This window comes from Cyphomyrmex costatus, unplaced genomic scaffold (assembly GCF_001594065.2).
Source record: "Cyphomyrmex costatus isolate MS0001 unplaced genomic scaffold, Ccosl1.0 scaffold135, whole genome shotgun sequence".
NCBI classification, from domain to species: Eukaryota; Metazoa; Arthropoda; class Insecta; order Hymenoptera; family Formicidae; genus Cyphomyrmex; species Cyphomyrmex costatus.
In genome coordinates, this window is record NW_017275337.1 from 2,034,641 (window position 1) to 2,048,548 (window position 13,908).

Consider the following 13,908-nt stretch of genomic DNA (forward strand, 5'->3'; position numbering starts at 1 on the left):
GAAAAGCAGAATGCGGAAAAGCCAATCAAGTAGTCGACTTTCTCTTAGATTTGTACTTTTTACTACCAGGGCGAGTTCTGATCGGTTAACTGCTCTTCCGCTTTCCACTTTTCCGTCAAGGTGTGAACCCGCCCTAAGGGTTTCCCAGTGCCAAGGGTTGCTCTTTCAGTTCCTTATTCTTTCTTTCAATCCCTTCTCTCAGAGTATACGGCTATACGCATGCGCGAAACGAGAGAGAACGAAACAGTTCCAAACATGGTGGATGTATACTTCCACCATGGTTCCAAATGAGTGCGTCCTTTTCTAGATAGAATTACCCCCACTCCTCAAATTTCCGACAATGCGACTCTAGTACTACTATCTCTATGGTCAGTACTGGTTATGTCAGGTTAAGATGTATTTTTACCGCGTTTCGCTGTCACGATGTGTTAGCAAGTAATGATTGATTTTTGTTGTATTTTTATCGTTGTATTATGTTGGCAGGCTAAGCTGTAAGAAACTAAGCTTAATGAGGAAGCAGCAGCTTGATATCTGCTGTAACGTCATGATCAAGTTTGCTGGCATACTGCTAGCATTTTGCTATCCAGGTTCTAGCAGCTTAGCCTGCCAACATAATACAACGATAAAAATACAACAAAAATCAATCATTATTTGCTAACACATCGTGACAGCGAAACGCAGTAAAAATACAGCACAACCTGACATAACTAGTACTGACAGCAAAAACGCAGCAAAAATCGCGCATAGACTGCCGAAAAAAAAAGTTACAACAATTTTTAATTTAATTAAATTCTTATTTTAATTAGATTTCTTTCTCCATCATTTGTGTCCTCTCCTTAAATGCTGAACTGACTAATAACTTGGGAAAAAACTTTTAAACCTGATAGGATTTGGAACTCGTGACTCCTCGATCCACGGTCCAGTTCTGAGTCGTTCACCTAACGTACTCTGCTCCACTGTTACCTTATTGACAGAGATGTTTCGAATTATCTATATATACTTTTAATAAAAATATTTTATAAATAGATAATTTAATATTTAATTTTATATAAATAGACAGATTATGCATGATTTTTGCTGCGTCTTCGCCATCAATGGCTGATAGGGCAGATCACGTTCTATTTTATATCAAGTTTTGATCTATTCTTTGTTAATTTATTTTGTCAGCATGTATTGCTCGATTTCTGCTTGCTTTATTTCGGCAAAGTTTGATGAATTTTTACAGAATTTTTGCTAGTGTATTATGACGCAGTCTGCTCTATTTATGTTGTATTTCTGTTATGGCTATACTGAAACGGTAAACCGTGTTCGACTGCTGCTCGATTTTTGCCATAATAATATGTAGCGTAAATTTGCAATGCGTGCTTTTGGTGGGTTTGGCTATCTGGGTTAGTGTTTGCTGGGATATATGTTATACGATAATTTTGATGGTGACACTTTGATTAATCAAGATATATTTCATCTTTACGATATAATGCGTCTTTTATTAGAAATATATAATACATTCTTTATAATAATTTTGTTTGAAAAAATACATTATTTATATATATATATATTCCCCTATAGTTGCGAGTGTGCCGTATATATGTTTCTGTATATGTAATTTCTATATAATACATATTATACGCTTATCATAATACGTTTATCACGATCTTATTACGCAAATTTTTCTTAATTATTGCATAAAAAAACATAAACATTAAAGAATATATAATGTTTAAAAAAAATATAAGAAAATTTCTCGATAGCAATTTATCATGAAATTTTGAAGGAAAATATAAAAACAATAAGAACCGTACGGTCTGAAGCAAGTGAAAAAGAATGCATATATGATTTACACATTGCATATCAAAACGGAATCGAATTTTTACATAAGACCTACATATAAGTATACGAATAAACAAAATTCGCTTAGTATCGATATGTCTCAATCACGTGAATAAAAAAATTTACATCATCATTAGATTAAATTAATCAACAAAAAATAGAGTTTCGATGTAAAAAAAAAGTGTAATTTAAAACAATTAAATTAATGTAATTAAATAAAAACAATTTTTTCTTTGAACAAGTCTTGGAATGTTCGGAAAGAATAATGTTTATGTATCCGTTTAATAAGATTTTGGTTTCAGTTATCAATATTATTGCGAGTAATGAAGAGTAGCACGCAAATAAATAGAAGAGAAACAGAACAAAAATGGAAAATAATTAAAAAACACAGTAACTACGTGTGAAATTCGTCAAAATAAATCTGGCACTCTATTTTATTATATATATAAAGATATACCATAACACTTTACTTAATTATTAAATTTTACTTCGCTAATTATATAAATGTACAGTGTATGTACGTAAGACTGTGAGGAAAATTATACATTGAAAAAGAGTAAGTATAAATGTGTGTTGAAAAAATTTAACTCGAAGAATATGCAAACAACTATTGAGAAATAATAAAAATAATAATAGAAATAATAGAAAATCATACTTTTATTTTATTTGATAATTATTTGTTAGTCTCAAATTAGATTGTTAGTATCTTGAAAATTTTGAAAAAAATTTCTCTAAAACCCGTTATACATTATGTATATCTATATATACATGAATACATGTATATACGTGTACATATAAATTGTCTAATTTAATGATTGCAGCAATAATTCGGAATTTCTAATCAATGGAAACTTTTGCATTAAATCATCAATTTATTAATAAATCAAATTAATGTAAACAGTTTACATTGGGAAGAAATATTTCGAGATAATTAAATAATGTAAATGCTGGATATTAATCTCTAAATCACAGCTAGCATTCTCTATCATTTTCTTTATTCACTCTTTGTTATTAATAAAGATTGAAATCTGAATAATATCGCGGTGCTTATATTCCACATACACACAGTAAAAGTGATCTTTACGTTTGTTTCATCTTTATAAAAATACAAAATTTGCGGTATTGATTGCAATACCTGTCCATTTCAGTTTTGACAAGTAACGAAAACTCGAGGCGTATTGTATAAATACACGTATCATATATATTGTTAAAAATAATTATTTCAAAATAACTTCGATCGAATATCTTATCTGTCGTTTTGATATTCATATATATATATGTATATATTGAATATATACATATATTATACATAATATCATATATAATATATATTATTGTATATATATATATTATATACATATATATATTATATACAACATACATTGTTTATATATATATATAGATATATATAGGATTCCCTTAAGCCTACATCGAGCTGCGATAACGTAATTTGTCAAAAAATGATCCCTTACCCCGGATCTACAATAGGTGTTTTAAACCGTACGAAATTAATTAATTACAGTCGAATTCGAGGAGAATAATCGATTATGATTCGTCCATTTCTTATGGCTAAGGCTTAAAACTGTATTTTGTAGATCCGGGGTTAAAGACTAAGGGAATCCTATAATCGTTTGTTTTATCGATAAGTCTAATTCTAAGAATTCAATAGTGTTTGTTCATATAAAGTAAGTATATTTATGGACTACTATTTCATTAATATATATTGTAAATTGTTTTTATATCGAGGATTCGTTCACAATGTTGACAGCTCATACCCAGACAGCACAGAATATTTATAATAAATATTTATTAGTATTTACACATCTTTGTGTCGTCGTTTTTATAGACTAAATAAAACATAATACTTATAAAATAATTTATATTTACAAATACTTTGTACATATATTTTATAAATATTACTTATTTATTGTATATAAATATTACTTATTTTAAAAATACTTTGTAACTATTTTATAAATATTATGTGTGTGTGTATCTAGGTAGACGCCATATTGGACTAATAACGAATATATAAGTAATGTGTAGTAACGCAGATTATCAATTTTTAAATCTTCTTCTTGGTGTAAATTCTACCTTACGTAGATTATAAGATATTTTAATGTGTATATACTTTAATTTTGGAAAAGAATTTTCAAATCTATAAAAAATGAAAACGAATTGCGACACAAAAATTATTCCGTTTAATCGGTAAAACAGACAATTACGATCCTATTCGATACTTTTTGACTACAATTAAATTGAAATTTTGAAAACAAATAAATTGAAGATTTCAAGAACTCTTTTATACATATAATAATAATTGATATGTTAAACAGGGCGAATAAGAGTCAAATTACAATTTAAAATCTAAATCTGATAATTTATTCTAATATTATATATTGCGAAGAATATTGAAATTTTGAACTTTCTCTATAGCTCGCCTAGTTTAAACATTTTAACGCAGGAAGTTTGTGTATCTGTATGTTGTGTTATATTCGCGATACATATTATTAGGTACTCTTTTCTTTTGACTGAAGCACGTATGCAAAATATACCTATCATTCAACTATAGGCAATTTCACTTTTATTAATGCTCCGATTGAGCGATATGTAAAAAGAAGGATAATTTATCGATACATTGATGGCCGCATATATTGCACGTGTAAGGATCATCAAAGTTGTGACAACCCATGTGTACGGCGTACATGATGACGTTGCCGAATACAATCTCACAGTAGTGGCAAGTGAGTTTAACATCAAATAAATCGATTTTGTTCTTACTATCCTTGACTTGCTGGCTTACTTTGTAAAAATCATCCGATGGAGATTTATCATTAGAAGATACATCTTTGTTTTGTTCTAACTTCTTATTTACGTTATCTAAACGACGTTCCAGTTTTATCGCTTTACCTTTACGTTTGTTAGTACCTGAGAGTACTTTTGATGATGTATCAGTTAATGCCTGAAACTGAATGTGATTTTTTTTAATCGCGTCGATTATGCGAAGATCCAATGGTATATCTATAGATTCAGTTCTGCAACACTCTAACTGGGATTTTACTGCCACGAATGTCGAGGATTCGCTAATAGCTTTTACGTTATCAGAAATATTGGATTCGCCGATGTTATTGTTACAATTACTAATTGTGTCGAAATGAGATAAATTCTGAACAATCATCTCCGGCATTTTATCAGCATTCCAAATTGTCGACATCTTTGTATACTCCGTTAATGTAGCGTTGGACTGTGCGTGATCCGTTTTCTGCACATTTTCATCTGCTAATGTCGCATCTTCGCGAAGCAGAACGTGATTCGAAAGATTGAACGCGGCGACCAAATCGCTATAAGGAAACATAGTGACAGATTGATTCTTATTCATATCATGATTTATCCAATGCCCATTGCTTATTCCACAGTTTGTCGCAGTTTGAGTTAAATAACGAGCAATCGACGAATAAAGTGACAAAGGTGCAGGAGAAGTCACTATTGAATCGAGGCGATTGCTTGTGTTGTTTGTTGCGACAGTGTTTTTTGATATCTTCTCATGGTTTTTAGCAGATGATTTCTGCTTGGGTCCTCGTTTAGTACCGTAGACGTCGATAATAGACAGTGGATTCGGTGAGCCGTCAGCGTTCAAAACCATTGCCGGCTGATGCTCCTTCTTTCGTAAATGTTTTTTCAACGCGTTACAGAATTTGGTCTTGTACTTACAATCCGCGCATCTGTATGGATAGATATTCGAGTGCTTTTTCAGGTGGCTAGTCAACATCGATTTGCTTACGCATGTGTACAAACACTTTCTGCACTTAAAGGGCTTGGAGCCGTCGTGAACGCTAAGCCAGTGATGGTTCATGTGATGTTTGTACTTGGTAACAAAGGAGCACTCAGAGCATGTAAAGCCTTTGATGTGGCAACGCATGTGCTCCCAATATTCCATCTTCGTACTAGCTATGAAATTGCACTGTTTACAATTTTTAGCCCCTCGGAAACTTCTGTTTTGTTTGCCCATGTTACTTTGTAAATTCACGCAGGAAATACGAAGAGAAGATTTGTCAGTCTCTTCTGTCTCATGTTTATATTTCGCCAATGTAAAAGAAGAATTGTTATCATCTTGATTTAAGGAGGATTTAAGAATTGGCAAATGCGCAAAGACGGCTTTAAGACTGGAATTGTTGCACTTTGACGTGTAATGGACAATTAGGTGCTCGGTGAACTCTGACCTAGAAATTAATGAATTTAGCGCTTTTTTTAAATATTCGTCTTTAAATTTTACTGACTTAACATTATTTGATATTATATGGTAGTTGAATATGTTACATACATAGATAAAGGTTACACGTACATTCAAAATAACCGCATATACATATACGGCAATTTAAACAAATTATATATACACTCACAGGAAAAAAAGTCGACCACTAAACTTTTAGCAAATATTTTTAATATATTTGAATAGCGCGGTAACGCAACGAAAAATCCTCTCGTATCAAGATTTTTAAAAAAGCATTTTAAAACTTGAAATCTCTACTTTTCAAACCGGTACTTCAAAAAATTGGTCTTACTTCGATATTTCGTGAAGCTACACAAACACAAACGAAAGTGCGTCAAACCTCAAAATTTTTCACTTATTCGAAAGATGTAAACCGCATTTGTGCACAATTTTAGTTCGCGTTGTGGAACTTCTCAAATTTTGTATAATAAAAAATTTTGAGGTTAGACACATTTTCACTTTATGTTTGTATAAATTCACAAAATATCAGTGTAATACTGTTTTTCGAAATAACGGTACGAACAGTAAAGATTTCAAGTTTTAAAATGCTTTTTTAAAAATCTCGATATGATTTTTCGGTGAGTTCCCGCTATTCAAAGATATCTATGGTATATGCTCGCCTACATTATATGTACAATACCCAGCAAATAAGAATGAATTAAAATGGATTGGACATTTTGTCCTATTCAAATGTGTATTTGAAACAGCGAAAACTATTTTTTTGAGAAATCAATTGGATTCAATTGGATGCAATTGTATTGAAAAACTGCGTTCCCTATTCAAAATTTTGAATTGAACAGTATTCACGATGACTGAAAAAGCTGATATTATTTTTAGATTGAAAGGCATACAGATATGCTCCGTACAATTCCTATAAATGAATAAAAATGTATTCAGGATTGAAAAGGATTCATTTTAACATTCAAGAATCCGCGCGCGCGCGTATTTCTGTAAATCTGAATCCATTTTTTAATCCATTTCAATCCATTTACGTTTGCTGGGATATATTAATGATGTGTAATAGGGCGAATGAGAGTTCAACGTGATAATAAGTACATAATGAAATCGCTTGAAATTTCTTTTATTTTTTCTTCTTCATAAATTGAGTATATTTTACTTTTAGGAGTTATAGGTATACTTGATTGAATATATGGATTATATCACACATCGTTACTTCTAGAACACTGCGAGAGTCCGTAATCATTAATCAAGATTAGATTATCTAATCAGTTATAAAATATACCTATGATGTTCATAATTAGAAGATTAAGGGTAGAGCGTACCTGTTTGATGTAGCGAATATACATAACGGACACTGCAGAATGTTTTGTATGGAATTAATACTTTCGTTGGGTAATGAAACAATATTTGACATGATGCTCGACGATCGATCGAGTTTGAGACTCATTCATAATATTTGGATACCGCATAAATAATTCTTGGATAAATTAAAGTTTTTTTTAATAAGTTGCACTCGACTATACTTGGTAGTAAGTATAAGTTACAATTTGCCTTAAAAAAAAACCATCAATCACTTCTCGACAGATTGGTGGAATAATGATCGGAAGAAACATCAAACTCGAAGAAACTGCTCTCGTTCTTCAACTTTTTTCTGTAAAGATATAAAATCAAAGTATTTTTGTATAAAGATTAGTGTTAAGAGATGTGTCAATATCGAAATATTTGGTGTATGATAAATAATTTAATAAATCAAATGATAAAAATATATCCAAAATATAAATTAAATATTGAAGAATTTGTGGAGCAATTAATCCTTTCTTTTCATCTATTTAAAGCATGTAACATGCAAATATGTTTTATCAAAATAAATTGTATGGTATACGTGGGATTATAATATTATATCTACATATATCTGAGAATACAATTTATCTAATTAGATGAAAAAGAAATTCTCAAAACTTTCTAAAATTGTTTTACTTTTATATGTATATACTGTACATTTATTATTTCAAATAGTTTTAAATGTGTAAAAGCTTTATCTAGTTATACAATTTTACATTATACAATTTTATTATTTCATTTGAAAACTTATACTTCATCTTTACGTTTCACTTGTGATAATATTATTGTCATATAATTAAAAATATAACTGCACCATAACTGTACTTGTATAATAAAAATCGAGATTTAATTGAAAAGGAGGCTTACGCGGATTTCTCATCATGATTTTATTTATTTGGATTTTATCTACTTAGGCAAGCATGGTTTTCGGACAGCAAAGACATTATTGATCCTCGCTAACAATGATTCATTGCTGTTTGTTGATGTGTATGATATGCAAAACATATGCTTTGTTCTTTTTATTTTGTTAAAATAAAATAAATCAGTAAATTACATATCCACGTAATTTTTATTGTACATTAAACGAGATAAAGAATTTTAAGGTATATATATATATATATATATATATATATATATATATAGTAATATGAGAGAAAGAAGAGGAAAAATGAGATAAAGAGAGGTATCATGACATCTTTCATTTTAATTGCATAGAAAGATTACATAGAAAAATTTGTAAGAAAGATTTTGTGAATACGACATTAATAAATAAACTAAAATTAAAATTACTAGTTTTCATTTACAACTTTACAATATTACTCACTTAAAAGTACTATTCTGTTAAAACAATTATAATCCTATATATAAACAAAAATTTGAATGTATTTCTTAGAAAAATGTTATCTTCACTAAATACATATTATTCGAATATTATAAAATAATATTTGACAAAATTAATTTAAAAAATAATTAGAAATTTTATTTTACTTTTATTCTTAATATTGCTTTTCAGTTAAAATGCTTTTCAGTTTAATGTTATATAATTATATTTTAAAGTATTATTATACAACATTGATTGGTATCAAATCGAATTAATAAAATGTTTTTGATAATTTTCTATGTCCGCAAACTAAATAAGTGGTTCCAATAATGCACAAGGATCAAAACAGCGTATTTCGAAGAAGGTATATTAAATCAGGAAAAAAATTCAAAACCACAGTCAAGTTACAAATATAGCTTCGAAAACAAAATTCCTCGCTCTTGTTTTTATAGACAGTTATTTCAAATTTGCAAAGAATACTATACTTTCTTATCTCTTAAATCATTCAAAATTTCTTTTCGCAAAGATAGTTTCAGAATAATATTTGAGAAAACTTTCAATTCAGTAAATTAAAGGAATAGCGCATCCGATTGTAGAACAAATATTAATCAATTTGATTAAATAAAATTTAAAAGATAATCAAATATTATTAAAAACTTGTTATAAAGAAAGATTCCCTTGTAGAGATCAGTTTACGGATCAAAAGAAATAAAGAATAATTATTCAATCAAACCTGATGTATTTTAATTGTCCTCCGGTTCCAGTTAGAGATTCCTTCGATGAGAATACAGAACAGTTAAAACTATATAGCAAAAAATCAATAGAGTATAAATATAAAATTTGTTTTACCACGTGTTATCTTTATATATACACTAACATAAATTTCAAGACTAATATAAATTTTAATATCTAAAAGAACGATAAATGAACTCGACGTTGTAAGTTCCAAAATGAAATAGCTACTAATTCCTGGGTTTTGTCGATGGGATGTGTTATCTTCCCTCTCTCATCTAATAATAACTATCCAATCACAACTGTCGATTAGCTTAATAAACGATTTGGCAAACTCTGCTTCCTTTTCTCCCTGCACCTTCTCTTCATTCACTCATTTTCTCTCCTTCGAGCGATGTCTGACGGCAAATAAGTATTTTGTCAAAAAATTGCTTACTGTTGATACATTTGCTAAACAAATTTAATATTTGGTTTTTAATTGAAATAATTCTTTATTGTTTCGGAAACTATTTTTAAAATTAATGTATAAAATCGTCAATTGATTATATACGTCAATCCTTTCAAGGATTAAATTTATATAAGTACGTATATAATATTGTAAATAAAAAATAAAAGTACAAGAATAAATAAAAATTATTTTTTTATTTTAAGGAAAGAGTGTCATCCTCTGATTTATTTTTACACTTTTCTTTTGAAGATCTTTGTTTTATTAAATAAATCTTACAAATATTAATATTCATTTTACTTTTTTAATATACATATATCTCATCCTGACTCTTGAGAATGTTCGATAACAATTGAAAAAAAAGAATTTAATAACTCTAACGATTCTAAATTTTGTACCAAATCTTATATTTTCTGAAATACGTGTATTAAAATAAGCCGTATGTCAATGTATTTTAACACACACATGCACACAATATTAATAATATTATCCCGCATTTTTTGGAGAAACATTAGACCAATTGTCATTGAGGTATGAGTACCGTAACAGAAGTATCAATGTGATTAATATTTACTTTCCTTATAAAACAAAAATAATGTGATACAGATAAGTAATAGTATATTCTTTTTTTGAATTATCGATAGAAAAAGACTTTTCAATCTTTTCAAATATTGAAACTTTATGGCCAGTATTTATAGTCAGTTTTTATATGTATAATAAAATATTCAAACCGTCTTATGCCAGTTGCACACCAGCGCGATGTTTCTCGCGCGCGACGCGCGATATCCAATTGATAAGCGTACAGTTTTACTGATGTTCTCATTCTAAAGCTAGACGTTCATTGGATATCGCGTGTCGCGTGCGACGAACATCGCGCTAGATGCAGCTGGCATTAGGTTCAATCTTGAGGTGTTACGAATCAATCAAAAGGCCGCATTAACGTCTTAAGACATTATACCACAGTATAACCAGTAACGACAGTAGTTAAAATTCCAGGGTATAAAATTTCAATGCGCATGTGCAAGAAATCCAACTGACGATATGGCGGCTTGGCGGCTTGCTCGCCAATTACGAATCATAACGTTCAATAAGGTCAAAGTAACCCACAATATTATTGTATAATAAAGAAGTAGAAAAGGAATATAAAGGTATCCTCTATATCACCGTTTTTGTTTTATAATTGGGAAGGGCGCAAAGAGCCAGTTCTGCGTAGGCATTATAAAACGCAAAAATAATAAAAGGGAAATATTAAAATGGGTGGATATAGTTGCGCTGTAAAAGATTGTAAAAATGTGACAGGTACTAAGGGAGTTAGTTTTTTTAGATTTCCAAAAGATCCGAAAGGTAAAATTTACTAATCACACACACACACACACACACACACACACTCGCACATATGTTAAAAAAAAATAGTAATTTGGATACGTTTTCCCTTTAGAGCTAAATTATGGTTGCAATTTTGTAATAGATGTATAGAAACAACTTTAGAAAAGTTAAATAATAATTATAGAATTTGTAGTGAACATTTCACACCATCAATGTTTTTAAATAATTTAAGAAATAGGCTTCAATCACATATGCAATTCCAACAATAAATTTGTCAATAAATGTGGAATCCTTATCAGTAAATATGGAAGGTAAAAATTATATATTCTGTTTTGTTTAAATCTGTACTAAATTTATAGAGCACTTTATTACATACTTTTATTAATAAATTTTCATATTTAAAATGATAAATGTTATAAATGTAAATATTTATTTTAACTTTATTTCTGAATTGTAATTTTATATTTATATTATACACTTCTTAATAAGTTTCTTTTTTATTATCAAATTCAATTGAAATATAACTAATTCACATTGACTATTTATTATTAACATATTAATAATTTTACTAATTATTTAACTTAGTGATATTACTGCGGTAGTGAATATGTATGCGTCAATGCTGAAAATCTATCAGCGTCGCGGGGGGGACTACATACGCAGTATATTAAAATTTCACACAATTATTATAAGCACGTTGATCTAGCTTCGACCGTTATAGGCTTCTTCTTCTAGTTTATTATTGTTTATCAATTACGGTCATAGAAATATTTAATATATTTACTAATTATGTAATGAACTTTTAATGCTTTTTTCTTTTTTAACCTGTTCTATTGTTTTATTAAATATAAAAAATATTGAAACTGATTCTTCAAATAAAATAACTTCAGCTGATGTTAATGCTACTATGGAATTACCAGAAATAAATATAAATGCAATAAATGTAAATGAGCCAAGTGCATCTAAAACACATAAATATTTAGGAAAAGAAATGATAAATATTGACAAAGGTAAATAATAAAAATATTCACTCTATTTAACTTTTTAATTCTTAAATTTTTTTATTATTTCTAGAAGATAAAATAAAAAATGTTGAACTTAAGGATATCGAAATTATGGGTATAGTTATGGAGATTAAGTTTGCGCAAACCGAATCGAAATTATCCTATAATACTCCAAGAAAAAAGAAGTTAAGATGCAAAAACATTTATCTTCAGAAGAAATAAACTAGACTAGAAAAAAAGATTGAATTTATGAAATTAAAACAAAAAAATTTATAATTGAAGATTGGAATTCGCATTGCGACAAATTTCTTCCGCCACAAATAGCTACTTTTGTCAAAATTCAAGCACAACTTCATAAACAATCTAAAAAAGGTAAAAAGTATTGTAAGGAATTTAAACAATTTTGTTTACAACTTTACTTTTCTTCACCAAAAAGTTATAAATTATTGAGCAATACTTTTTACTTACCTACCTCAAGAGCACTTCAACGTTCAATAGAAAATTTAAAAATTTTACCAGGATTACACGATTATATTTTCATGTTTTAAAAAGTAAAGTATATAATTTTAATAACGATGATAAACTCTGTATTATGTGTATGGATAAAGCTGCTTTAAAAGCAAATCTTACTTATAATATCCATCTTGATGAAGTTGTTGGTTTTGAAGATCATGGACATGGCAAATCCTTTTTATTAGCGTGTAATGTAGCTGTTATTATGTTACGAGGTTTATATCAATCTTGGAAACAGCCGCTAGGTTATTTTTTCCTTAATTCCACATTTAAAGCTGATAATGTAAGAAGAGTTATTTTAGAAGCTATTGTAAAATTACAAGATATTGGATTAAACTTTCAGATTAAACTTTCAGTTTATCATTGGATAATTGCTTTCATTAGCGACATGGGTAGTAATTTTGTACAAATGTCGGAAAAATTAGGCGTTACTACTGAACGACCATATTTTGAAGTAAATAATAAGAGAATTTTTTATTTTTTTGACTCACCACATATTTTAAAAGCCGTTCGCAATAATTTTATTACAAATATTATTGAAGTAGATTCGAAATGTATTTCTTGGACCTACATCGAAACTTTATATAATATAGACAAAAATAACGATAATCGGTTGGCACCTAAATTAAGTGATTCGCATATACATCCAACAAATTTTGAAAAAATGAAGGTTAAATTTGCAAGTTTTAAGCCATACTGTGTCTGCTGCTTTAAGAACTTTTATCTCATTAGATATGCTACCAGAAGATGCATCAAATACTACTACATTTATAGAAAATATAGACAACCTATTCGATATCTTCAATTCTTTAACAATACAACACTCAAAAAAATATAAAGAAGCATTTAAGGCTGATGATTTTCAAATTAAATTCTTATTATATATGAAGGAATATTTTTCGACATTAAAGGTTTATAGTAAATCAGGTAATGATATAACAAATAAAGTAAAAACCTTTAAATTATGGTTATTAAATATAAATAGTTTACTTCAATTATGGCCATATTTGCAAAAAACGATGTCAGAAGTAAAATTTTTATTTATGAGACGATTCAATCAAGATCCTTTAGAAAACTTTTTCGGTAAAGTTAGATCATTAAATGGCAATGCGTTTAATCCAACTCCAATACAATTCTACTTTACATTTAGAAAATTATTTTCTACACA

The 13,908-nt window shown here is 28.8% G+C and overlaps 1 protein-coding gene across 1 annotated transcript; it reads right to left on the reverse strand.

Moving 5' to 3' along the window:
- Window positions 1-4,316: 4,316 nt before the first annotated feature.
- Window positions 4,317-7,505, reverse strand: LOC108782818 (protein hunchback). Its single transcript, XM_018551193.1, has 2 exons — window positions 7,381-7,505; window positions 4,317-6,047 (listed from the first exon to the last, which is right to left on the reverse strand). Exons 1-2 carry the CDS (start codon window positions 7,503-7,505, stop codon window positions 4,415-4,417), a joined length of 1,758 nt encoding a protein of 585 aa, XP_018406695.1. The 3' UTR covers window positions 4,317-4,414.
- Window positions 7,506-13,908: the final 6,403 nt, after the last annotated feature.